Raw genomic sequence first — 27500 nt, forward strand, 5'->3', positions numbered from 1 at the left:
TGTGCCCCAGCCAATCCCAGTGTTGATTGTATCTTGAGTTCACCTGTGTCTTTTAGTCCTGTTAGTCCTGTGTATTTATACCCCTCTGTTTGTTCAGTTCTTTGTCAGTTCGTCATCATCTTAAGTTTGTGTGGTTACTTTGTCTTAGTGTATGCCAGCTATTGTAATCTAGTACCTTGAGTTTGTTGTGCCTCGTATTCTTCCCCTTAGCTTTTCCCAGTATAGGTTTTCCCTTGTTGCCTTGTTAATACATATCCTTGCACCTTCACTACCTTGCCTTTGACTGTTCGTTCTGTGCTTGAGTCCTACACACCGGAACCACACAGTGACACATGGCAGTATTGTCACCTGCACGCTCCAGGTAGGGAGCGTTCCATTGTGTTCACTTGGACCGCGTGGAGGTGCCAAAAGTCGGGGGGACGAAGATTTACTTTTACACAATCTAATGGCGCTGAGTAAGCTCATGCGACCTTCGCAAAGCTCGACACTGCGACTCGCTCGCTACCGCTCGCTCGGCCGTGTCTCACGTAGCTCTAGGTTGCCTGAGACATCGCGCCTGTCATAGAAAGCGAGCGCTCCTTTACAAGAACCTAACTGTACCGGGGTGGTTTTAGGATTCTTGAAAATCCGCCTCCCCCTGAAGAGTCCGCCTCCAAGAATCCGCCTCCTGTGTTTTTGTGGTCTGCATTCAGACTCTATTGCCCTCTCTCTCCCCCTCTCTGCAGGTGGTCTCCATGGGTATGTACGTGGGCGAGCAGGCGTACCTCCGGAGCAGCTGGAACCTGGTTTTCGTGTCGCTGATCGACATCGTGGTGTCCATGGCGGGCGGGGCTAAGATCCTGGGAGTGCTCCGAGTGCTGAGGCTGCTCAGAACACTGCGCCCCCTCAGGTAGAGAGGACTTACTTTTTTTTCTTTTTTTTACAGATGGCAATAGAGCATTGTTTCTCAAACATTCAAATTCAAGGTCTCCCATAACACTGACAGTGAGGGTTAATTTGGTTCCATCTGTACACTGTCAGAGTTACAGACTTGTATGGGTCAATTTAGACCCCCTAAAGGAACCCACAAAGTCCCTGGAATCCACTTTGAGAACCACTGCAATAGAGCAACAATTCCCAACAGTGGGTCGTGAGGATATTTTAAGTGGGCCCCAAAATAACTTGCAAAACAACAATATAAGATCCCGACACACAAATGGAGAAGGTCTACCTTCTTCTAGGCAGCACCCCAGTAGCATTTGCCTCCACACTATGCACAAATAATAATGCATGCCATGGGAAATCCAATACACTACAATTCATGCTTGCAACTATCATATTTGTGTCATAGTTTCATGTATTTTCTTGAAACTACATTATTGCACTACATTATTGCACGTATATTGCATTACGTGTGTCACACTTGGCATCAGGCACAATAACACAGAGGTGGAAAACGTACTACATTTTTTAACTTAAGTAAAGAAATGCTGACTTCAACTGCTCACTTCACACCGGGTGTGATTTTTTGTCTTAGGGGGAAATCCTTAACAACTGTGTTGTTTTTATTATATAGGTCTATAGTAAAAAAGCAACACTTGTCCAACTTTATTCCATCTACCATCGTCTCCTACTGTAAGTAAACACTTTTTTGCCACACTACTCCTCCCACATTTTTGGTGGCTGTTGGGCCATATGTCAAATCGACCGGCTTTATCTGGACACGCATAGAGATACAGCTTTAAAAAACGTTTTCCCAAATATGGAGATGGCTGACATCATAGATGTCTGACATCATAGACCACATGAGACTGACACAGTATGTCCATATATGGGCTTTCCAAGATATGGGTTTAATATTGATGACATCAGGGATCTCCGTATATGGGCATAAAAGGGACAAGGACTGACACAGAGATGTCCATATATGGCCATTCATTTATTAGTGAATACATTTTCCCCATTGACTTGAATGAGCGAAAATTCAAAATGATTAGACGAAATTAATTTGCGAAATTCGCGTCACGGCAACCACGCTTGCAATTTCCAATTGCATCTTTCTAGTATATAATTAGACTGTGAAGAACACAACTAGGATCACTAAACAAGTGGTTGTTACTAGGAATGGGATGTACTGTAGGTAGCCATCCGAGGAGAGAGGCCTGCTCACAACCTGATGCAGAGAGAGATAGGGGTGGGGACCTTCGTTGTGTAATGTATGTAAGCAATTTACCCCGAGTGAGAGGACATTATGCTCTCATAATGTCCGCAGTGAGGGTGTTATCGGACGAGGCGCAGCCGAGTCCGATAACACCCTCACTCAGGACATTATGAGAGCATAATGTCCGACCCCGAGTGGTAAATAGCTTTTCTACCACTTTTTCCCGTATACATGAAAGAAAACACATAGTTGTAACTTGCAAGGATCTTAAGTTACAATCATTATTGCCTATAAAACTTCCGCGAGACAGCAGATAGTTCCACAAACAACATCTTCTACTCACCAACAGATGGCGCCAACTCCATACTAATCCATGCGTCTAGCTTACAGCTAAGCTAACGTCAGTTAGAAGTACCGTTCCGGCCGTAAATAGAGGCTGTTCGCTTCCAGAAAGGCATAGGTTCAGAGAAAAGGGGCTTTAAAGTTGGCGGATTGCATTGGATCCAAATAAATCGGCGACTATAGCATGCACGTTAGTAAACATAGGACCGTTGCCACCGTCATTTGTTGGTTGGGGGAAAGGTGTTCCGACTACCTCCTGAAGTCCCCGGATGTACACTGAGGTGCATTGATCTCAGACAAGTCCTCATACAACTTTGCGGCAGTTGTTTTGTCATAACCTCCGGAATTTAGCCAATCAGAATCCAGTATTTGAACACGTGACTAGAAAAAGTGGTAGAAGTATATGTTTCCCCCGGAAACAATCTTTTTCGACCAATCACAAAACTCAGCACTACAGGTAAGATAAGCTGAAATTTACACGTCTATATTTGGAGTCGTTGACAATGCCTCTCAGCCAATCACAATGAGTGAATCACCCCCATCATAAAAGGTGCAACCAGAAGGTGCAATTAGACATATTTAAAAAAACATTTGGCCGAGGAGCTTCTGATCCACTGAGAACCAGATATCCTCACTGCGTCCTTTCAGTTATATGATTCGTTAAATTCCCAGGGTTTGCACCACATACGGAACCTACGGAACAGCGGCTTTTGGCTTCAACAGGGCTGACATGTGTGGAATCTTTGCCTATCTGAACTACCAAGTCCCGAGGTCTCGCCGTGAGATTCTGGAGATCTTGCTGCAAGGCCTGCAGCGTCTGGAATACCGGGGCTACGACTCTGCTGGTGTTGGAATTGATGGCGGGTACCGACGGCAAGTCAATCCACCTGATCAAGCAGCGTGGCAAGGTGAAAGCTCTCGAGGAGGAGGTACATAAACAGGACATGGACATGGATGTGAAATTCAATGTTCATGTGGGCATCGCCCACACCCGTTGGGCCACCCACGGTGTGCCCAGCCCAGTCAACAGCCACCCTCAGAGGTCCGACAAGAACAACGAATTCATTGTCATCCACAACGGAATCACCACCAACTACAATGCTCTGAGGAAGTTCCTGGAGAGCAAGGACCACGAGTTTGAGTCCGAGACAGATACGGAGACCATCGCCAAGCTGGTGAAGTATGTGTACGACAATCGTGAAAGTGACCTCAGCTTTGCCACTCTGGTGGAGAGGGTGACCCAGCAGCTGGAGGGAGCTTTCGCTCTGGTCTTTAAGAGTGTCCATTACCCCGGCGAGGTGGTCGCCACCAGGAGGGGAAGTCCTCTTCTAATTGGAGTGAAAAGTGACCACAAGCTGTCCTTAGATCACATTCCCATCATGTACCACTACTCTGACAAAGACAATAAGGGCTGCACCGCACTGCCCAGGACAGACCAGGACACTTTCTTTTTCCCGGAGGATGAGATTGCTGTAGAGTTCTTCTTTGCCTCTGATGCCAGCTCGGTGATAGAGCACACCAACCGGGTTATCTTTCTGGAGGACGACGACGTTGCCGCTGTGAAAGACGGACGGCTGTCCGTCCACAGGATAAAGCGCACAGCCGGAGACAAGCCGGCCCGCGCCATCCAGACCCTGCAGATGGAGTTACAGCAGATCATGAAGGGCAACTACAGCTCCTTCATGCAGAAGGAGATCTTTGAGCAGCCGGAGTCCGTGGTCAACACCATGAGAGGAAGGGTCAACTTTGAGGACAACACAGTGACACTGGGTGGGCTGACGAACCACATCAAAGAGATCCAGAGGTGTCGACGGCTGATCCTCATCGCCTGCGGAACGAGCTACCACGCAGGGATGGCGACTCGCCAGATCCTGGAAGAGCTGACCGAGCTGCCCGTCATGGTGGAGATGGCCAGTGACTTCCTGGACAGGAAGCCGCCCGTGTTGCGAGACGACGTCTGCTTCTTCGTCAGCCAATCAGGGGAGACGGCAGACACCCTCATGGCCCTGCAATACTGTAAGGAGAGAGGGTCTCTGACCGTGGGTGTAACCAACACAGTGGGCAGCTCCATCTCCAGAGGAACCGACTGCGGGGTCCACATCAACGCCGGGCCCGAGATCGGCGTGGCCAGCACCAAGGCCTACACCAGCCAGTTTGTGGCCCTGATCATGTTTGCACTGTTGATGAGCAACAACAGGATTTCCATGCAGCCGAGGCTTAGCGAGATCATCCAGGGCTTGAAGATACTCCCAGATCTTATCAGGGAGGTGCTGGGTTTGGACAACGACATCAAGAAAGTGGCGACAGAACTCCACCAGCAGAAGAGCATCCTGATCATGGGCAGAGGTTACCACTACGCCACCTGCCTGGAAGGAGCTCTGAAGATCAAGGAGATCACGTACATGCACTCGGAGGGCATCCTGATAGGAGAGCTGAAACACGGCCCCCTGGCCCTGGTAGACAAACTCATGCCCATCATTATGATCATCATGAGAGACCACACCTACACCAAGAGTCAGAACGCCTTGCAGCAAATCGTGGCTCGCCAGGGGAGACCCATCATGATCTGCAACGAGGACGACCACGAGACCATCAAGAACTCGAGCCACACCATGAAGGTGCCTCGCTGTGTGGACTGTCTCCAGGGCATCCTGAGCGTCATCCCTCTGCAGCTGCTCTCCTTCCATCTGGGCGTCCTCAGGGGTTACGATGTGGACTGTCCAAGAAACCTGGCCAAGTCGGTGACCGTGGAGTGAACCGCCTTGTCACTCCACAAACAACACAGTCCATATATATTCATACACAAGAGTCTCTGCACATGTGTGTCATGGCTCTTTTTAATCACACGCCCTACTCTTGGGCGAACATTCAGTGGAAATAGCTGGACTACAAGCTCGCAACAGTTCCCAGCGGGTCACAACATGATGCATTCTGAGCTTGTAGATCAGCTATTTTTGGTGAAGACATAATCTCCTATGGGGGGGGGGGGGGGGGGGGGGACTCCGGTGTATCTTTACTGTTTCTTATTTTGCCAATGATGTCACCTCTAGCAAGCTAAAACAAACGATTTGGTTCAACACAATTAATAATAATTTTAGGACCTGTTCTTTCTACTGCCCCGGTCTCTTCCAATAAAGAGAAATTATTGTATTTTTTGTAGGCATAAGATGGACAGAGTTAGATCTACTTCATATTTAAAAATAATTGTGATATAAATAAATAAGTATATAAAGTTCCATGGATCTAAGCTGGGACACAATCGATTGATTGATCATTAAAGCCCACCCATCTGACAACTTCAAACATTAACAGATAGTCTGGTCAGATGGGTGGGTTGCCAACATTTTATGGAGAGTTTAGCTGTGTCTGTGGATTGGAGCTGGAGTGTCAGAGAAAAGGATGGCCATGCTTTTTGCACTGACACGTGAAACAAAGCAGCCAAATATTCTGCATCCCAAGCAAGCAAAACAAAACCAGTAAAGGTACTCAAATGTTTTTAGTAAAAGTATTTAAGTATTGCTATCCAAATGTACCACAAGTAGTATAAAGTAAACATTATTTAGAATGAAAATAGCAAATCTACAAGCTCACAATGTGTTGCATCGCGATGCATTGTGAGCTTGTAGATCAGCTATTTTCAAATGGCTGAAATGTATACAATGTATTTTTTGTAATAACCAGTAAGATGCCCTAAGACGCACATGGGCGCTTGCATGCATCCGCCTGGGTGACAGCAGACTGCTGGGCGAGCGCTGGCGTTTTGGCATGGGATCTTTGACCCAAAAAAAACAGAACTGGTTGGCTGTTTAAGTTGGACAAAATGTGGCCAAAATGTGGTCATATTTTCCCAAATATGGAGATGACTGACGTCTGATATCATACAGTAGATGTTTGACATCATAGACCACTTGAGACTGACACAATATGTCCATACAGTATATGGGCATTCCCATATATGGGCTTAATATTGATGACATCAGGGATCTCCATATGGGCATGAAAGGGATTGTAATAAACTTGCCACAAAAAGTTCGGAAATCTAACTTTGGTCGATTATATCTCCCCTTTAATAAACTCAAATGGTATTGTTTTATATCATTTTCATTGTTGATTTGTCACCTTTACAACGAGGTACAGCTTGTAAGCATCGGGCATTCGAGGCATGAGCTACACAGCCAAACGTGTGGGTTGCGCTGACCCAAAATTTGCCAACATTCGGTCCATTATATCCCCCCTTTAATTGTGCCAAATGGTATTATGTTTGATATCATTGTTATCATTGATTCGTCACCTTTACAATGAGGTACAGTTTGTAAGGATCTGGCATTCGTGGAATGAGAAACACAGCCAAACGTGTGGGTAGTGCTCCTCCAAAAATTGTCAAAATGGCCTGGCAGGCCTGCAATACTGTTCTTTTGGTCTTCACCTTTGTTACTTGGGGCATTGAATGATTGCACTCTCTCACAGTAATAAGGAAAAGAAAAAACAACACATATTGGCAATTTTTACACTTTATTAATGTTAAGCTCAGTGTCAGGGAAGCCCAAAACGAGAGTAAATGCCAGCAGAACAGTATATTGCAAGCCATTTTGGCAAAATTCTGGTCGGCGCTACCCACACGTTTGGCTGTGTAGCTCATGCCTCGAATGCCCGATGCTTACAAGCTGTACTTCGTTGTAAAGGTGACAAATCAACGATAAAAATGATATAAAACACAATACCATTTGGGTTTATTAAAGGGGAGATATAATCGACCAAAGTTAGATTTCCGAACTTTTTGTGGCAAGTTTAGTATTGACTGACGGATAAAGTAAAAAAACCACACTTGTGTGAACTGAGCGGTGTGTGTGTGTGTGTGTGTGTGTGTGTGTGTGTGTGTGTGTGTGTGTGTGTGTGTGTGTGTGTGTGTGTGTGTGTGTGTGTGTGTGTGTGTGTGTGTGTGTGTGTGTGTGTGTGTGTGTGTGTGTGTGTGTGTGCAACAGCGCCCCTCCCTTAACATGTGTGGTCAGAAAAGGTTACTGCAGGCTACGGACACGGAGACAGACAGACAGACAGACAGACAGACAGACAGACCCACACACACGGCCACGTATAGGAGCGTTGTGACCACCGCTCAAAAAATACCTGTATTTAAGTACTGTACAGTCCACCACTGAACAAAACCAACCATAAACGGAAAGTTTAAGATTTTGCGAGGAAAGTATGTTCGAATTGTAGATCATGCAAAAATGACCTAACATCAGTTATCAAGGGACAAACGTGCTGTACATGTCACTAAAGATAAAGATACACATTTTAGCCTACGTTCCTCTTCACAGTATTAATCTTAACACTGAGATCGAATTAAAAGGAGTGATGTAACTCACTGTGTTGCTCCGTGGTTCTCAAACGATGGCAAAAATTATAGTAGATGTACACAGCGCCTCACTTTGTGCTGCAGGACGAGCTTGTATCATCTATTTGTGAACATTAAAAAATAAATATATTGAACGTTTTTGAAAGATTTCAAATAATTTGTATTTTCTTTACGAATCTTCACTTCGGGGGGCTGCGGGCACAAAGCATTTTCAGATGGGGGTCACTTCAGCCAAATATCTATCGATTTGCCATGTCCTTGACATGAAGAATTGTGAGAACTACTGGAGTAGCTATTGACTATTGAATCCCCCCTCCCCTCTCCCCTCACACAGGGTGATCAGTAGGGCTCCGGGTCTGAAGCTGGTGGTGGAGACCCTCATCACCTCTCTGAAACCCATAGGAAACATTGTGCTCATCTGCTGTGCTTTCTTCATCATCTTCGGCATCCTGGGAGTGCAGGTACAGTATAGGACAAGGACCCCTTAGTTGAGAGAGAGATGAAGCAGGGACCCCCACAACCTTTTCATAGTACTTGAACTTTGTACTTGGTCTGCTCTTTTTCCCCTCTACACCAAAGGTCTTTGCCAAAAATAGCTGATCTACAAGCTCACAACGCCTCGCAGCGTGTGAATTGTTTTATTTTTATTTTTGTTTATTTTCTTTTTATTTCGTTCATACGCGAGGCGTTGTGAGCTTGTAGATCTGCTATTTTTGGCTAAAGTTCTCCGAATATGGACACTAGGGTTCAAATGGTTAATATAAAAAAGGAGAAAAAAGTTTCTATCACACAAAGATTTGGAGGACCCCTGTAGTAACTCTGAGGACCCCCTGTTGAAGACCCCTGGTATAAGAACCCCGCAATCTGCAGACTGCACGGTGTGTCTGAAGTCTCCTCTCATTTCATCACATTACCTTGGTGAGGTGTATACTGTAAAAAAAAAGGAATAAAAAAAAAAGGGAAAAAAAGTCTCTTTGGCTGATTTCAACTAACAGCATCACCTGCCTTTGTCCCGTGGTTGTTTTCATTTCTTCACTGCTGACAGCTGTTCAAAGGCAAATTCTTCTACTGCTATGGCCTGGACGTGAAAAACATCACCAACAAGTCTGACTGCCTGCTGTCCAACCACAAGTGGGTCCACCACAAGTACAACTTTGACAATCTGGGGCAGGTCAGTGAGGGAGCCTTAAAGCACTGTTTCCCAAACAGTGGGTCGGGACCCATTTGTAGGTCACGGACCAATTTTTATGGGGTTACGACTCGAGTACAAATCTTTTTTTTTTTCTGCATTAAAAGAATATATATATATTTTAAAAGATTTAAACAATGAAAAATATATGTAATTATAGTAGTGAAACGTAGTGAATATATCCCTTCTACAAGCTCACAATTCGTGTTGTGAGCTTGTAGATCTGCTATTTTCACTAGTTTCTGTTCTGGGTCTTGACCTAAAATGTTTGGACTACCTTAGAGGAAAAAACTTTTTATCAATCCGGGCACAAATGTCCATGTTGTTCAATGTTCGTACCTTAATCATCTTTCTGTGCAGCTGTTACCATAGGAGACCTAACAGAACGAGATATAGAGTATTTAAAATACGTTCCACAGCTGCACATTTTACTGGACAGCAATAATACTTTCAGTCAAGATAAAGAGTTAAACACAGATGAACTTGTTTAAACATAGATTTTGAATCTTCACTTGTCACTTATCTATCAACGGCAGAACTTAACATTCACATGATAGATAGCAAGGTCTCTAATAGGGAGCAACATGTTCTACACGTAGGGCTATAGAATGATATGGCTTAAAATCAACAAACTTAGCCTTCAACAAATATAATATGAATAACGGTGCATAATGTTGAATAATAATGAGTTTTTCCCCCTCTCTGTACCCAGGCTCTCATGTCACTGTTTGTGCTGGCCTCTAAGGACGGCTGGGTCAACATTATGTACCATGGGCTGGACGCAGTAGGAGTGGATCAACAGGTAACACGTGAAATGAACATTCTACAATAACATTTACATTAGATCTGATTTCATTATAGACTCATATTTAAATGGTGAGTTCAACTAAAGTGGCATGCACATACGCATATTGTACGGGTAGAAATGTCCAGTGTTGGGTATCGTTACATTTTGAAGTAACTTGTTAGTTTACTTTAGTTACTGACTTGAAAAACTAATCCGTTACGTTACTCCGCTACCCAATGACAATTGTAACTTAACGAGCTACCCGTTACCGTTACCGACCATTAAAACCCACTGTGAGAAAGTTTGGTAAACATAAAAAAGAGTGCAGCCTACCGGATTGTTGTGGCTGTCAGCTGTGTGCGTGGCTGTCTGCGTGCAGCTTCAACATGGATAATGTAATGACGTTGATCTATCCTTTATTCCTTTCACCAAGTAAATCCAAAAATAGTGTGAATCCTTCCACAGCCTTACTCAAGCCCTGCCATGCAAATTAAAGTAAACAAGACACGCAAAAGGTTCTTCTTGACTCGCTAATAGTCAGATGACCGCAAGTAACCCCAAGTTACAACAAATTTCGTAGCCTGTCGTAAACTGTAGAATGACTACGCAACCACCACAGGCTGGCAACACATTTCTGGTTGGTCACATTTTTCCGTGTAAAAATGCGGGCCATGATGCGTGCATGCATGCCTCTTCAGGCTCCTTCTATGACGAGAAGAGCTCATTCAGGATCAGGAAACAGCGCAAATGTGTCAGATGGATTTATTTTTCCTTTGTGGCAACAGAAAAAACAGGGAATTATAGTTCTTAAATACCTAATTAACGCTGCTATTTTTTGGGAAATGTAACTGGTAACTATCCTACTAAATTGCAGAAGTAACTCGTTAAGTCGGCACTACGTAACGTTGTTAGTTATAGCGCCGTTACACCCAACACTGGAAATGTCACAGGTAAATGTGAATGTCACAGGTGCTAGAGTACAGTATAACTCAAAAGGGCACATAATTACATACGTAAAGAATGATTATAGGATAGGGACTGTGGAAAAGCAGATAAATGCATCTAGGAACATTATACAGTTTGTGTAGACGGTGCTCTCCCTGCATATCCTGGGCTCTTAATTGGTACAGTTGTGGTCCAGTGTGTCCAGACAGCAATTAAACGTTAAAAATGCATTTTCCTCTTTGGCTTTATCATGTAGACGTAATAGACACTGGCTGTACTGCTTAGACTGCCCCATATGACCGCAAGTAACCCCAAGTTACAACAAATTTCGTAGCCTGTCGTAAACTGTAGAATGACTACGCAACCACCACAGGCTGGCAACACATTTCTGGTTGGTCACATTTTTCCGTGTAAAAATGCGGGCCATGATGCGTGCATGCATGCCTCTTCAGGCTCCTTCTATGACAGAGAGAGAAGAGCTCATTCAGGATCAGGAAACAGCGCAAATGTGTCAGATGGATTTATTTTTCCTTTGTGGCAACAGAAAAAACAGGGAATTATAGTTCTTAAATACCTAATTAACGCTGCTATTTTTTGGGAAATGTAACTGGTAACTATCCTACTAAATTGCAGAAGTAACTCGTTAAGTCGGCACTACGTAACGTTGTTAGTTATAGCGCCGTTACACCCAACACTGGAAATGTCACAGGTAAATGTGAATGTCACAGGTGCTAGAGTACAGTATAACTCAAAAGGGCACATAATTACATACGTAAAGAATGATTATAGGATAGGGACTGTGGAAAAGCAGATAAATGCATCTAGGAACATTATACAGTTTGTGTAGACGGTGCTCTCCCTGCATATCCTGGGCTCTTAATTGGTACAGTTGTGGTCCAGTGTGTCCAGACAGCAATTAAACGTTAAAAATGCATTTTCCTCTTTGGCTTTATCATGTAGACGTAATAGACACTGGCTGTACTGCTTAGACTGCCCCATATATCAGTTTTTATTCAGCCTAAGGGGGAAACGTTGTCTAGCTAGTTGAAAATTGTTTTAATTTGATTTCTTCTGTTAACCTCACATGGTCTCTATACTGTAAGTTCCCTGTAGTGCCTCCGCTGAAGCAGCTGCTCTGGCATAGAGCGGCAGCTAGGTGGCAGGATAGTGCGATGTCAACCTCAACGACACTGGTTCAATTCCTTTGTCTCAGAAAATGTGTTCATTTCTTTAAGCGTCCCGCGAAGCTTGGCCAATGAGCCAAGTGTGGGACATACCTGCATACAGTACACACAAAGCGAGGTGTAGTAGCGGTTAGCACCGCTCAAAAGAATAAAATCACACCTAGTGTGCAAGTTAATTTCATTAAGCATCCCACGAAGCTTGGCCAATTGTGACCCTGGGATTTTCACCACCTGGGCGGTTAAGATATCCAAATATGTCTGTTGTTCTGCTTATTGTTTCATGCCGCTCTCCTTCTCTCCTCCCTTGCCTTTCCCCCCCTCTTTCTCCGTCATTCGTTCCCTCCTTGTGTTGCGTTTTCCTGCTGCTCACTCCATTCCTTCTGGCCCCTCCCCCTGCAGCCGGTGACCAACACCAACCCGTGGATGCTGCTCTACTTCATCTCCTTCCTGCTCATCGTCAGCTTCTTTGTGCTCAACATGTTCGTGGGCGTGGTGGTGGAGAACTTCCACAAGTGTCGGCAGAACCAGGAGGTGGAGGAGGCCAAGCGGCGCGAGGAGAAGCGCCAGCGTCGCATGGAGAAGAAGAGGAGGAGTAAGAGGGAGGGAGGGAGACACGCACATGTTGTTGCCGTCTGGTAGAAACCTGATCTTTGCATGTGTTTGCTTTTCCCAAATGTATGCCCTACATCACTGCTTCTCAAACTTTCAAATGTCAAGGTCTCCACTTAACTCTTGACAGTGAGGTACAGACTCGTATGGGTCAATTTAGACTCCCTAAAGGAATCCACAAAGTCCCTGGAATCCACTTTGAGAACCATTGCCCTGCATTGTCGTGTAGTGGGAAAAAAAGGTTGTTCTAAGCTCACTGCTGTGATCTAATACGTTTTGAGCTTGTACAGTAGGTCAGCTTCTTTTTATTGAGCATTGAGCTTGATTGAACAAGATCTTGTGACTAAATAATAACTACATTGGATCCATTGGAACACAGGTTCTGTTTTCCATTACCTGAAAAGTAAACTGTTTTTGGACATAAAAGGTTTCTATCTGACACTAACACGTACGCACGCACGCACGCACGCACGCACGCACGCACGCACGCACACACACACACACATTTCATGCAGTTGCTGACAGTCATGTACCTTTTGATTTAGTGCTTGCCTTGTTAAAAAGAGCCAATCTTTCTGCAAACGATTAATAATTTCCCATAATTGGTGGGGAAGTCAAGTGGGAAGGTCAGGAACGGCAGCGGAGGAGGTGAAGAGTAGACTTCACATGGAGAACAGGCACAAAGAACGAGGGACAGAAGAGAGGGGAGAGAAATGACAAGAGGCATTAACTTTAATCTGTCTGTCCTTGTCTAGACACAATTTCATTCCTGAATGTGTCCCCGGATATCAATAACAGTTTATCTTATTTCTTTCCGACGGGATCAAACAGAGTTTATTCAAGAAGAGAGCTTTGTTTAACTTTTCGAATATGAGATCAAGACTCCCGTATATTAAAAGCTGCGATACAGAACTTATTTTATTGAATAAAACATTATTTTAACCAATATATGATTCCGTTTGCTAATACAATATAACTAGCACATCTGCAGTTGGAGGTGCAGGTGCTCTCCCTATTCTTGCATTGAGATTATTGTTGACCCTGGTGCCGGCGGGTAGGATACCTACTTGTTGACTTGAGTAGTACTGCCTGAAGTTCATACACACCGTATCTCCCCTGGCCAAGCCGGGATTCCATCAGATGAGTTGAAGTTCGGTCTCCTGGGTTTGAATCCCAGGTACAGGCACGTTGTGCACACATAGACATCAAAGGGGGCTTGAGCCCCTGCCCTTTTATCTGTCTATAAAAAGTGCCCTCTCCAGAACATTAATGTAGTTTTTACTATGGCGAAAGAAACGCAAATGCCCTCTTTCCATGCCATACCCGAAGGAAGCATTCAAGAGAATTGTCTCTCCTGAACTTGAATGCAGCATCTTATGTTGAAAGAATTGCCCCCTCTGTGTAGAAATTCATGTTGTTACGCCACATCTCCAGTATTGACGTGATTATGCGCTTGGAGTTCTGCTATTTCCGATATTTTCACCAAAAGGCCCTTTTAGAAACTTCAGCCCTTGCCTCTCTAACATTCTCTGCACGTCCCTGCCCAGGTAGGACATGTGACTTACATATCGTTGCTGTTGGGCAGAAACCTTTTATCTCCGTATTCTAACTTTTTTTTTTTTTTTTCATAAATTATTGCCCTACTTTGTATGTAAAACGTACAGAATGAACAGAATGACTAAACAATTAGAAATACTCTTCCTACGAAACAGTGTGGGCCCGCTTGTGATTATATTCTGCTAACTGTCATGTGAAGCTCAACCTATACTCCAGCTAACACCACTCCCAGATCTTTTTCCGACAATTTCCAATTGCACCTCATTGGCTAAGGGCCCTGCCTTTGTACTGTTGGGCGGTACTTGATAGATAAATAAATAATTAAGATAACATAGTGTTCTCGCCTTTTCAGGCGAGCCCACAATTAGAACAGATGGCAAAGGCAGATCAAAAACAAGGTTTCCGAAAAGGGAGGCGAACAGACAGACGACAGAAGTGGCAGTTTAATGGAAACAGACAGACAAAAGCTCAGTGTCGACAAGACTGTAGCAACAATGTTCCACCTCAACAACAGGGAAGCGTCACGCCAAATCAACATCATGGTTGACGGCACCCGGCTACAGTCCCAAGCCTCCCCTACGTACCTCGGTGTAAAGTTTGACAGAACACTGTCTTTCAAGCTACACCTGGACAGTGCCAAAGCAAAGACCACTGCCCGTTCTGCCCTCATACGCCGGTTAGCCGGTACCACATGGGGAGCCACGACAAGGACTTTGCGCATCTCCACCGAGGCTCTGGTCTTCACTGCTGCGGAGTACTGTGCCCCAGTCTGGTGCCGCAGTCCACACGTCAAAAAACTTGACACTGCTCTTAATGAAGCCCTACGCACGGTCTCTGGATGTCTCCGAGCCACCCCAACCCCTCAACTACCTGTCTTAGCTGGAATCGCCCCAGCTGAGGTCAGAAGGGAGGGAGCCATGCTGGCCCTTGCCCAGGAGGCAAAGAAGAGTGAATTCCACCTCCTCCACCAGACGGTCACAGAGAGACCGCAGCGTAAGCGCCTCAAATCCCGGCGCCCTATTGCCACACATGCCCAGGAACTGCTCAGCAATACACCAGCTGACACCAGCAGAGCTTCCTGGGTCAAGGCAAAATGGAAGGAGCAATGGAGAGCAGCAGCACCATCCAGACTCCACCGCTACATTGATGATCCGACCGATGTACCTGGCGAACACCTCCCCCGCGGGCAGTGGACAACCCTCAACCGCCTGAGGACAGGTGTGGGACGCTTCGGAGCGTCAATGCAGAGGTGGGGCCTTGTGGACAGCGCTCACTGTGACTGTGGAGACCCCTTACAGACTGTTGACCACATCCTGATCAGTTGCCCCAAACACCGGCCACCGAATGGCGACCTAGGCCTAAAGAACCTGGACAACGAGACACTGGAATGGCTTGCTACAACTGAGCTGAGGATCTAAAGACATACGCAAGAAGAGAAGAAGAGAAGAAGACAGACAAAAAGAGCCCAATAGTGAGACAGACCACAGGGGTGTCACAAGGGGTAGGAAAGTGGGACTGAGTTACTAGGGCCCAAGGTGGTGGAGGGGCCTTAATTATTTTATACTTTAGCTATTGAAAAATAGCAGATATACAAGCTCACAGCACGGCACCGAGTGCCGCGCTGCGAGCTTGTAGATCTGCTATTTTTGAAAGGTCGTGAAAATGTGTGCAAATCTTTGAATATATGTATTTTTTAAGCGAACATTTGTAACTCAAATTTTGCTTCTGGGGGGTCCCTGGACCTAAATATTTTGAGATGGGGGTCCGTGGCCAAATACATACCATTTTGGGGGTCCTTCACATGAAAAGGTTTGAGAACCACTGCCATCGAAACAGATTTTTCAAAAAACCTTAGAAGGATTTGAAATATTCAAAGATTTTCATGATTTTTCAAAAATAGCAGATCTACAAACTCGCATATCAGCTTGTATATCTGCTATTTTTCAATAGTTAAAGCACAGGGGCCCCACAGTGAATCCTTGTACCCGGGGACCAGAATTTGGTGCGACACCCCTGACAGACCAGACAAGGAATGGATATAGTAGACGGGGACATTCAGTGACTCAATGAGACACAGAGACCAAGAGAAAGAAATGGAAATGGTCCATTTGGCTTGGGGCTCTCCTCTCCTCCACTCACCTTGGTAACAGTGTAACAGCAGTATAACAGCATTATGTTGCCTCATAAAGTTAATCCTCACACTGTCTGTTTTGTCAGGGGTAGGCAAACGTCTCCTGTGACAAATGGCCTCCATGGCTTGCTCAAAACGTGCATAATCAAAAAGAGAAAATAAAACCCTTCTGCTGGGTTCAATCCGGTCGGATCATTCTGCCGGGTGTAAGCATGAAAAATGCAGGCAACGTTCAGAGTGGAAAACCAAGTTTTCCGGCTTGACAGAGTGCTGCAGGAACACGGGAAACACAAAATACGGAAGAGCTTGCAGGCAGGATTCAACAGATTGCAGGCTTACAAACAGTGCTTGCTATTCACAGGCTAACATACACAGACTGGCAAAAACAGGGCAACGAGAACACTATTTCAAAATAGAGGTACAGAATGAACAGAATGACAAATCATGACAAGATGCCGGTTCTGTGAGAAAATAACATGCACTTCTACAGGTAGAGTGTGCGGTTACCCACTTTTTTGTGATTTGTTTTTTCGGCTACCTGCACCTCACAGCATTTTCTTCCGCCTGCAAATGTTTACACCAATAGAGCATCGCAGTGGGCATGGTTTACTGGTCCCACTAAAAAATATCCAGTTCGTTTTCCTCATAGACTTTCACGAAAATATTTATAACAATTATGTTAAGCCTAGAACAAAGCCATCCAGGATTGCAGTGTATCATGACCATAAAACCTTTGTTTCTATGAAAAGAACATTTTGAATCGCTAAACAAAGGGTAGTTATTAAATGTAGTATATCAAATAATTTTATATTAAAATATGTTTTCACATAGGATCAAAGGTTTTATGGTCATGATTCACTGCAATCCTGGATGGCTTGGTTCTAGGCTTAACATAATTATTATATATATCTTTGTAAAAGTCTATGGGGAAAATGAATGGGAGATTTTTTAGTGGGACCAGTAAACCACTTCCGCTGCGATGCTCTATAACCGAAGGAAAGGGAGTATATCCTGCTCCCTGTGGGAGGCTTCACCCAGCTGTTAGGAGTCAAGTGTCTTGGTCAGGGACACTTAGACAAGTGGTCCGGGCGAGCGGCGGGTCCAACCCAGCGATTCCCAGACGGCCTCTCTCTGACTCTCTCTACCCACTCAGCTACGGCCGCCAGAAGCTGATCCCAGCTCTGCATGCATGGCCTTTAAACACCAACCCACACCATGATCAAAGCAGCACTGTAGTCTAGCTGGATGACAGCGGTGGAAAATATGTATTTTTTCTTATTATGGGTAATAGAGTTTTATTGTACATGGAGCAAAAAAAGAACAAAGGCACTGGAGCAACTCAAACCATTTGAAAACTTTTTATTGAAGGGACAAAGTACAAAAGATGGCCAGGTTTTGATGTCAGTGGTGCACCTTCCTCAGGTTTGTTTTGTCCTGACGAAGATGTACCACTGACATTGAAAAATGTCTTATGCTTTAATTTTCTCGGGTGCCTTTGTTCTTTTGCTGCACGATCATGCCATTTTACTAGACGATTAATTGTCATACAAATAATTGTAATTAACTAATAGTTTTTGTCATTGCCTTTTAGGCTTCGTAAACATAAATTGCACGTATGATAGATAATTGAAATCAATAAAGAAATGACTGACATTATTTAACCCATTTAGGCCTAACCTATAGTTAAGGCCTGTCCATACTTCGACCGAAACCGCCGTTTTCCGTCAAAAGGTCCTTTTCAACTATAAAATGTAATTCCTCGTAAGTTCTGGAATGCTTTTTCCCCGAACAATAGTTCTGAAATTTGCACTACGAGATGCTGTCACTCGCCGAAATCATGTTCGGTGAAACGGCCAACGTGATTGGTCGGTTGGATCCCCCCCCCCCCCCAGCTACTGTACATTGGAAAGCCTGGTGACGCGAGGCTACTGTACATTTTAGCTTTTGTTTTTTGCTTTGCGACCCGCGAAAACTACTATTAGTAGGCTACTATACTGTCTGTGTTGGTGCATGCTCAATGAGCGGCGCGACACGACGCAGAAGGACGAGAAGGTCGTCAAAACGACTGGCAGACATTCTCATTATTTCAAAATGTTTCTCCTCGTCCATGCCCCTCTCATCCCCTGAACGAGAGTCTGATACAGGCCATGCTCGCCTCCTCCTCAGCCGCACAAAGCAGGGCAAAATCCTCCTCCTCCTCTCTGCCTCCGCTAACATTTCCTCCTCGTCTTCCTCCACAATACGTGCCACCGCTTCCAACTTCCAACGTGCCAACCCTCCGAACAGGAGCGAAGTATGAACATCCAACGCTTTTTTTTCGGAAAAGATAAAAAATAAAAAAGTTTATTTTTCAACCGAAAAGTTCGGTTCTGTCGAAGTATGGAGATGCCTTTAGGCCTAAATCAGAAATTAGCCTACAAAAACTAATATGTTGCTACATACTGTACATGTACTGTAAGCCCCTCCCATACACTAAAATGTGTACCCGGCCTGAATGGGTTAATAATGTTATACTATCAAAATATGTTTTCAATGAGATCTGCCTCAGCCTAAAGGCCCATTCCCACTGGGCCAGATAAAAGTATCTGGAGATATTTCTCCAGATATTTCTCCATGCAAAGTGGATGGTAGATACAGATAAAAAAATGTTTTGCCACAGATAAAAGTATCTGTGGCAAATATCTGTGGTATATATTTTTTTTATCTGTATCTACCATCCACTTTGAATGGAAAAATATCTGGAGAAATATCTCCAGATATCTGTTATCTGTCCCAGTGGGAATGGGCCTTAAGGGTTTGAGGCACATTGGAAGTTGGAACTCCCTTTTTCTTCAAGAGTTCTGCATCATTGGTTCTCAAAGTGGGGTCCGGGGACCCCCAAGGGTTTCAAAGTTTTGAAAGAATATCGAAAATGTAGATTTAAAATAATAATAATAATACTTTAATTTAACACAAATATTCTCTTGGGGGGTCCCTGCCCAGGCAAAACAATATCTTTCCAGATGGGGGTCTCCAGCCAAATATGTATTGATTTCCCTGACACACACACACACACACACACACACAAAAGAAAGCTTGAGAACTATACTGTTCTACATGACCAGTAGTAAGGGGAACATAAGAAAATCTGCGAAGTAAATCGTGTAAATGTGTTTCTAAAGGTGTGTAATAATATGTACTAAAAGGTTGAAATTCAACTCCCGGGGGAAACCTCTTAAAAAAAAATATTTGTGTTTGTGTCCCATTAACTTTACTATACAGGAAAAAAACAAATCTGCTCTAAGTAACATGTGAGGGGTCTAACTAGGGGTTTTTCATGACGCTGAATCCATTGCAAGCATTTGTTTTGCACGAAAAACATTCTGTGGGCTACAAATGGCCCCCACAAAAGGTGAAAAGTGATGATTCATCACTAAACCATCATTTTGTGGGTCCGATTTTAGCCCAAGGAATGTTTTTCGTGCAAAAAAAATGCTTGCAATGGATTCAGCATCATGAAAAACCCATAGTTAGACCCCTCACATTCCACTTTCCTGTATAGTTAATGGGACACAAACACAAATCATTTTTTTAAGAGGTTTCCCCCGGGAGTTGAATTTCAACCTTTTAGTACATATTATTACACACCTTTAGAAACACAATGGTGAAGAAATTTCTTGGTAACGATTTACTTCGCAGATTGGTCAAATATCTTATAAAATCCCCTTACTACAGCAGGCTTCTTGACTGTGTTTCTTCTGGTCCCTGTCACCCTGTCAGAGGCTCAGAAGCTGCCCTACTACGCGAACTACGGCAGCGTGCGTCTAATGATCCACACGCTGTGCACCAACCACTACCTGGACCTCATCATCACCTTCATCATCTGCATCAACGTCATCACCATGTCCCTGGAGCACTACGACCAGCCCCGGGTAAGCGCTTTGTGTGCGTGTGCACGTGTGTGTGTGTGTGTGTGTGTGTGTGTGTGTGTGTGTGTGTGTGTGTGTGTGTGTGTGTGTGTGTGTGTGTGTGTGTGTGTGTGTGTGTGTGTGTGTGTGTGTGTGTGTGTGTGTGTGTGTGTGTGTGTGTGTGTGTGTGTCATGATAAAATATACATGTATCATGACTACCTGAAAATGATAGACATCCCAATAAGATTTATTTTTTAAATAATTGCATGACAAGTAAATACAAAGAAGTAGGCCTTGCCCATTAGGCAGTTGTTGTGTGTGTCCATGCACACGTGTAGGCCTATACTGTATGTGTGTGCATCCAAGTGTGTAATGGGAACTAGACGCTGCACTGTATACTGTTTTTGCCTCTAGCATGCATGATTTTATTCTACAAATAATGGTAATGTTGCTATCCCTCTCCCTCTCCCTCTCCCTCTCCTTCTCCCTCTCCCTCTCCCTCTCCCTCTCTCTTTCTCTAGTCCCTTGATCACGCCCTGAAGTACTGTAACTATTTCTTCACCTCCATGTTTGTAATGGAGTCTATTCTCAAGCTCATCGCCTTTGGCGTTCGACGCTTCTTCAAAGACAGGTACGGTGTCCTTGTTTCTCTCAGCCTCTGTTACTTTTTATGTTTTTTCAATATACTTAAATATTTACGTGTGTATTTATAAAAAATACATAAAGGCCATAAAACAAAACCTTTCCTATGGTGCCATGAAAACCATTTGGCAGGTGAGGATAGATACAGAAAGTTTATCCCACGCCTCCTCGAACAAGAAGCTATCTAGCCCAGAGGGCACACATGCACCCTTTGCTGTAAACACCAGCGCTCTTTCTCGGATGTGTCAGTCCTGTCCGCCGCTTTGCTGTTATTGCTTTGTTTTTATTTTTCTGAAACGCTGGCATTTGAGTGTAGAGAGGGTGTAGCTACAGTAAATGGTCAGAGAGGCCGTTTGTGAATCTAAAGGTGGCTGGCCCCCTCGGCTCACCCACCAGTCTATGTGTCGAAATGTCCCTGAGCAAGAAGACAATCGACCCCTCTCTGCTCCCCAGGCACTGTATTAAAGGTGATACACCATGCATTTAAAAAGTATTTATGTCATATTGTTTATGTCCCAAAAACGTTTTTCAAAAGGTTTGAGGCTAAATTACCACTCCTGAATAGAGAGCCTCTCTCATTTTTTGAATGGCTACTAGAAGGTGCTAGTGGGACCCCAAAAAAAGGTTTTAAAATAGGAAAAGTGAAATTTCATGGTGTATCACCTTTAACAGAACTCACTACTAATAGTTAGGATGGGTAAATGCAGAGGACAAATTAGATTACAAATGATGTGCAAATGTACTGTTAGTGGTGGCAAAAAAAACAACAAAAACTAAAACGAACACACTTGTTATTATTTGTTTGTTAGCTCCTTTGTGACTAGCCTGGGATCGCTTCACATTGGGATATCGGAATTATGAGCGGACCCTGAAAGTGTCTGAAAGAAAAACAATTAACAGCGTGGAAGATTTCTACTAATAACACCCTTTATTTTTCATCTAAGAAATCTTTTTTTATTTTTTTTCCCCGGTATTGTCACCATACACAAATATAATTTATGTATAATAAAGTCTTAATCAAAATGAAATTAAAAGTTGCCTGACAGACACAATTATTTTTTTAAACTAGGATAGTTTTAAGCATGATAGATTGACCTTTGTGGTCAATCTATTTCAATTCCATCTTGACAGGGGAACAATAGGATTGATCTTATAATGTTACTCCACAGTCATCTTCCTTTTCTTTGCTGCCATTTGGATGGCAGCGAACAAGAGAAGCTGCCTCCTGGTGTTCATCTGTACCCAAAAGGCCTGCATCGCTCTTTTTCCAACACCAAGGCACTCTATCTATGGTTCGACCTCATGCCGACTCTTCTTTGCCGTGTTTCTCCATCAGCTCACCATCAAAGAAAGCAGTGTCTCTCAGTTTGACAACCAGCCAGTAGCTCTTGTGCACCATTTCGTTCTTTTCTTCTGTCGAGCTGAACGTGACTTTCAGACAGGCACTCCTTCTCCGCCATCAGTGTCCACTTCAATTCCATATTCTAAGAAAAGTATTAATAAATTATTTAAATTATTTAAAAAAATATAATATAAGTTATACTGTGACTGTGAGCTAAGTCATCTTATGGCATGATTTGGCACATTAGTGGAAGTGAAAATGACAATTCTGACATCCTGTTAGTCTGACTGGCCCCATTATAACTATTATAACATAATAACCAACCCTATACTTAACCCTAAGGGACGTTTCGTTAATTTTGGGAGGGGCCCACTAGGAGAATTTTAGGGGAGGGTGATGCTATTTTGATTTTAGTGTCAGGGAGGGTGATGCTATTTTAATATTAGTGTCAGGGAGGGTCATGCGATTTTGAATAAAAAATATTCCTGGTTTTTATAGGTTGTATGTATTTTACTACAGCGTTCCTTTCAATAATACTATTATTTAATTAAGGAACGCTGTAGTAAAATATAATAGTCAATGATACCCCCCTCTGCTTTGTCTTCAATGGTACAGCCGAAGAGCCGATCTATCTGAAGCTTCACAGAAGTGCGGAACTTCAGTAGTCAGTGCAGTGCTTGAATGAGTGGAGCACTCTCTGGCCTCTACCAGATTTCATGATTATTTAATCAGATCGTATGAGCATTTACACTGCACGATCCTCGTGAGAGACCTGCGAGAGACCCATTCACACTACAATTGTGCACACATAGACATCAAAGGTGTGCCTTCTGGGTAACTTAATTTCCCCCTTGGGATAATAAAGGTATCTATCTATCTATCAAAGGGCTTGAGCCCCTGCCCTTAATAGCCGCGGTGAGGGCGGATTTGGATCAATCAAATATAATTATTAATTAATTTCGGATAACCGCAGATTAAATAATGCAGGAAATAAATTATGACACAATATATCTAACAGTAAAAAAGTGAAATCTCTGAATGCTTGTGTGTGTGTGAGTGTGTGTTATTTTGTGTAATTTGTTAATTTTTCATAACGAGGCACCAGTGCTCCAACGATACAGCTGCGACCACTTAAAGGCATCAGCATCACAACATGCCTTGTTGCACTAAACTTACCTCTAAAGTTGAATCTCTTTCATATATCCTTCACCACCTCACGCAAATTGCAAAGTATAGGCTGCTGTAGGTAAGTTAAACTTCCCACTAGAAAGCTGTGTGTGTGTTTGTTTATTCCTCTCTCTGTGTGTGTCGCTCTTGTCTCACTCTCGCATGATCTCTCTCTCTCTCTCGGTGAAGTGCGTGCCTGTCTGCAGGGACGTGCAGAGACATTTTAGAGAGGCAGGGGCTGATATTTATAAAAGGGACTTTTGGTGGACAATTCTCTTGAATGCAGCCTTCAGTTATGGTATGGAAAGGGCCCGGGGACATTTGCATTTTTTACCATAGTAAAAAAATGCATTCATGGGCACTTTTTACAGACTGATCTGGCAGGGGCTCAAGCCCCTTTGATGTCAATGTGTCTATGTGCCTGCCTGCCTGCCTGCCTGCCTGTCTGACTGCGTCAGCGCAGCTGAAAAAAGACGAATAGAGATTCTGTAGGCTAAATCAATGAATGCATTTCTGAGAATACCAGAAAACAATAATAATTTGACATTATGTTAGTTGCGGATGAGGATGGATGCGGATATATAAATTGGATAATATAATTAATGCGGTTGGATAATGGGCGGATAATTAATTTGCGCGGAAAGCCTATCCTCTACTCTCTAACATTTAAATCTTTCTTGGTGTTCAAAAAGCAATTAAATTGATAATTTTCTTCATTAAGGAGTACAGTATGTGGATTATCAAAGCTCATACTATCATAGTGGTATACATATAGCCTAATGAAGGTGGGGAAATAGACAATAGCCTATTCGTCAATCACAGTTATTTTGTATGATGATTAATCGTCTCCAGAAATTCCAAACCGCACAAGTTAAAGTTTTAGAATTTACTGTGGTAAATGTCATGTTTTTAGGGGAGGGTCAATCATTTTTTGTTTAAAGCCTGGGGAGGGTCATTGATTTTCCCCCAAACTGAGAGGGAGGGTCATGGCATTTTATATCAGGGCTTATATATTTGCTCCTGTAACTACCTTCAATAAAAAACGAAAGCTCCCTAACCTCCAATCTAACAGTCAGAATAATGGTATGTTGGAATTATGAGCGGACCCCTAAGTGGCTGAAAGAAAAACAATTAACAGCATGGAACATTTCTACTAATAACACCCTGTATTTTTCATATAAAGAAAAAAATCTTTCTTTTTTCTTTTTTTCCCCGGTATTGTCACCATACACAAATATAATTTATGTATAATAAAGTCTTAATCATAATGAAATTCAAAGTTGCCTGACAGACACAATTATTTTTTTAAACTAGGATAGTTTTAAGCATGATAGATTGACCTTAGTGGTCAATCTATTTTAATTCCATCTTGACAGGGGAAAAAAATAGGATTGATCTTATAATGTTACTCCACGGTCATCTTCCTTTTCTTTGCTGCCATTTGGATGGCAGCGAACAAGAGAAGCTGCCTCCTGATTCATCTGTACCTAAAAGGCCTGCATCGCTCTTTTTCCAACACCAAGGCACTCTATCTATGGTTCGACCTCATTCCAACTCTTCTTTGCCGTGTTTCTCCATCAGCTCACCATCAAAGAAAGCAGTGTCTCTCAGTTTGACAACCAGCCAGTAGCTCTTGTGCACCGTTTCGTGCTTTTCTTCTGTCGAGCTGAACGTGACTTTCAGACAGGCACTCCTTCTCCGCCATCAGTGTCCACTTCAATTCCACATTCTAAGAAAAGATTTAAAAAAAAAGCATGATTTAAAAAAATATAATATAAGTTATTCTGTGACTGTGAACTATAAGTCCTCTTGACTTATGGCATGATTTGGCACATTAGTGGCAGTGAAAATGACAATTCTGACGTCCTGTTGGATAATAAAATCTTAATCGTAACAAAATTAAAAGCTGCATGACAGACACAATTATTTTTTAAACTAGCATAGTTTTAAGCATGATTTAGTGGTTAATCTATTTTAATTCCATCTTGACAGGGGAAAAATAGGATTGATCTTATAATGTTACTCCACAGTCATAATGAAAGATGGACTTTACACCATCTGAGAACAGCAGAATACTGTAGATTTAACAAGTTGTACACAAGTATCTCTATCTCTCTCTCTCTCTCTCTCTCTCTCTCTCTCTCTCTCTCTCTCTCTCTCTGTCTCTCTGTCTCTCTGTCTCTGTCTCTCTCTCTCTCTCTCTCTCTGTCTCTCTGTCTCTCTCTCTCTCTCTCTCTCTCTCTCTCGGAGGAGGAGTACGACGACTGAACCTGACTTGATGCCAATACAAATTCAGACGTTTGGGTGGATAACAGATAAGAACTTAAGCAATCAACTGCCTAAAGCTCTATGTCCAGTCTATACTGTAACAAATAAAAGCCACCTTAAAGCCAACACCATTGGGGTTAGTCAGTGTTGGCCAATTCTTCTTCTCTGACTGACGGGACCCGGGTAGTCTATCTCTTCTATCTCTCTTCTTGGCTCGTGAGATGCTGCATTCCACTGCATACTTATCCTTTTTGGTCAATTTGTACACTCTTTACAAAACCCTTACATAATAAGTAAGTCTTGACGAGCCATGAGACCCATAGGGCAGGAGCCTATCTTCCGTTTCTGTAGCGTGAGGCAGCTTGATGTACAAGTACACCCCCTGGACATGACGCTAGTACCGTAAAGAGAAGAATGTCAAGCAGGGAGGCATTGGGTCTTACGTGTGACTCTAAAAATGGGGGGATCGAACCTTGACCTCCCAATCTCAGGGCGGACACTTTAACCACAAGGCCACTGAGCTGGTTTATATATGATGGGCTGCATTTATATACTGTTACACCTTTCTCCAAAGCTTTTCTCTTTTTAACTTTTGATACCTATCACTCCAGCTGAGTGCTGCCCACAGAGGAGAGTGCGAAGGGAGGAGCAGATAGGGGTTAACTGTCTTGTTCAGTGTCACCTCGACACCTTGCTGATGGCAGTGCACGCTTTGGAAAGAGCAGTCCTTTTTTAAATAACTTGGATACAATGCACCATTTATTTTTTATGGTATTATATTTTGTGTCAAGTATTTGATGTGACAACATTACAGCTGCTGTCACAATCCCAGGCATATGTGCCATAATCTCTCGAATTAACAAGTAATCTATACAATACCACAGTAAGCACTTTTTGTAGTTCAAAGCACACTGACTTTACATATGCTGCTGCCGCTTTGATCGCAAAACATGCGATAAGGGAGACCGCCGCAGATTATACAAGGGATTTGGAAAATATGGCATAAAACGCATGCAGATTTTTTAAGATTTTGCTCGTTCTGAGTCAGTTTAAGCTGCATGCCACGTATGCACAGCATTGTGAATATGATTCCAATAAGGCTCGTAACTTACGCTATGTCACACGACGTCAACGAAACGAACATAAAGCCTGCTTGCTGTCCAACTGAATGCCCCTGCCCAAAGTTATTCTCATCAAAGAAAGACTTAACAGTTTCCCTTGTCATAATTATTCACAGCAGGGGTGAGGCCTTGGCTTTGCCTTCGAATCAATCTATCCACGGTTAAAAGAGAACCTGCAAGTCATTTTAGCTAATCACAGAGCGGCGATAATTATTTCCCAAGGTCAGGTTATGCATGGCAAGCCACTCGTGCCAAAGAAAGATAACACTTCCACAATTGAGCTTAATTGGAAAGAATGAAACCTGGAATTTATGCACTGAAACATTGAACATTTCTAGAATGAGTTAGCTGACACTTTTAATCAAGCACATGCAAACACACAGGCACACACAGGTGCACACACACACACACACACACGCTCACACACGCTCCAATCAGAGCGTTGGCCTAACAGTAGTTGACAGTGTGTGGTGGTACTGGTCGGCCATGGTGAGACTGGTGAGACTGGTATATTAAAATTTAGGCCTAGAATTATTGAATGCTTTAGCAATTGAAAAATAGCAGATCTACAAGCTCACAGCGCGGCACCGAGTGCCGCGCTGCGAGCTTGTAGATCTGCTGTTTTTGAAAAAGTCGTGAAAATGTGTGCAAATCTTTGAATATATGTATTTTTAAAGCGAACGTTTGTACCTCAAATTTTGCTTCTGGGTGGTCCCTGGAACTAGATATTTTGAGATGCGGGTCCGTGGCCAAATAAATATCAGTTTGGGGTCCTTCACATGAAAAAGTTTGAGAACCACTGACATAGTAGTCTCTCAAGAACAGACTAAC

At 43.4% G+C, this 27500-nt stretch overlaps 1 protein-coding gene and 1 pseudogene across 2 annotated transcripts in view; both read left to right on the plus strand.

The window, feature by feature from the left end:
- cacna1ia (calcium voltage-gated channel subunit alpha1 Ia) overlaps nucleotides 1-27500 on the plus strand; it is a gene marked incomplete at both ends in the record, with an annotated part of 282782 nt that overhangs the window by 211678 nt on the left and 43604 nt on the right. Inside the window, 7 exons of the mRNA XM_080723189.1 lie at nucleotides 726-889; nucleotides 8173-8299; nucleotides 8884-9009; nucleotides 9740-9829; nucleotides 12343-12535; nucleotides 20000-20151; nucleotides 20651-20760. Coding sequence (XP_080579315.1) covers nucleotides 726-889; nucleotides 8173-8299; nucleotides 8884-9009; nucleotides 9740-9829; nucleotides 12343-12535; nucleotides 20000-20151; nucleotides 20651-20760 — 962 coding nt within the window. The remainder of the gene's footprint in view (nucleotides 1-725; nucleotides 890-8172; nucleotides 8300-8883; nucleotides 9010-9739; nucleotides 9830-12342; nucleotides 12536-19999; nucleotides 20152-20650; nucleotides 20761-27500) is intronic.
- Nucleotides 3213-5238, plus strand: LOC308283474 (glutamine--fructose-6-phosphate aminotransferase [isomerizing] 1-like; annotated as a pseudogene). Its single transcript has one exon. The product of its transcript is annotated as a glutamine--fructose-6-phosphate aminotransferase [isomerizing] 1-like (transcript).

Source organism: Nannobrachium achirus (assembly GCF_963921795.1).
Source record: "Nannobrachium achirus genome assembly, chromosome: 4".
Classification (NCBI taxonomy): Eukaryota; Metazoa; Chordata; class Actinopteri; order Myctophiformes; family Myctophidae; genus Nannobrachium; species Nannobrachium achirus.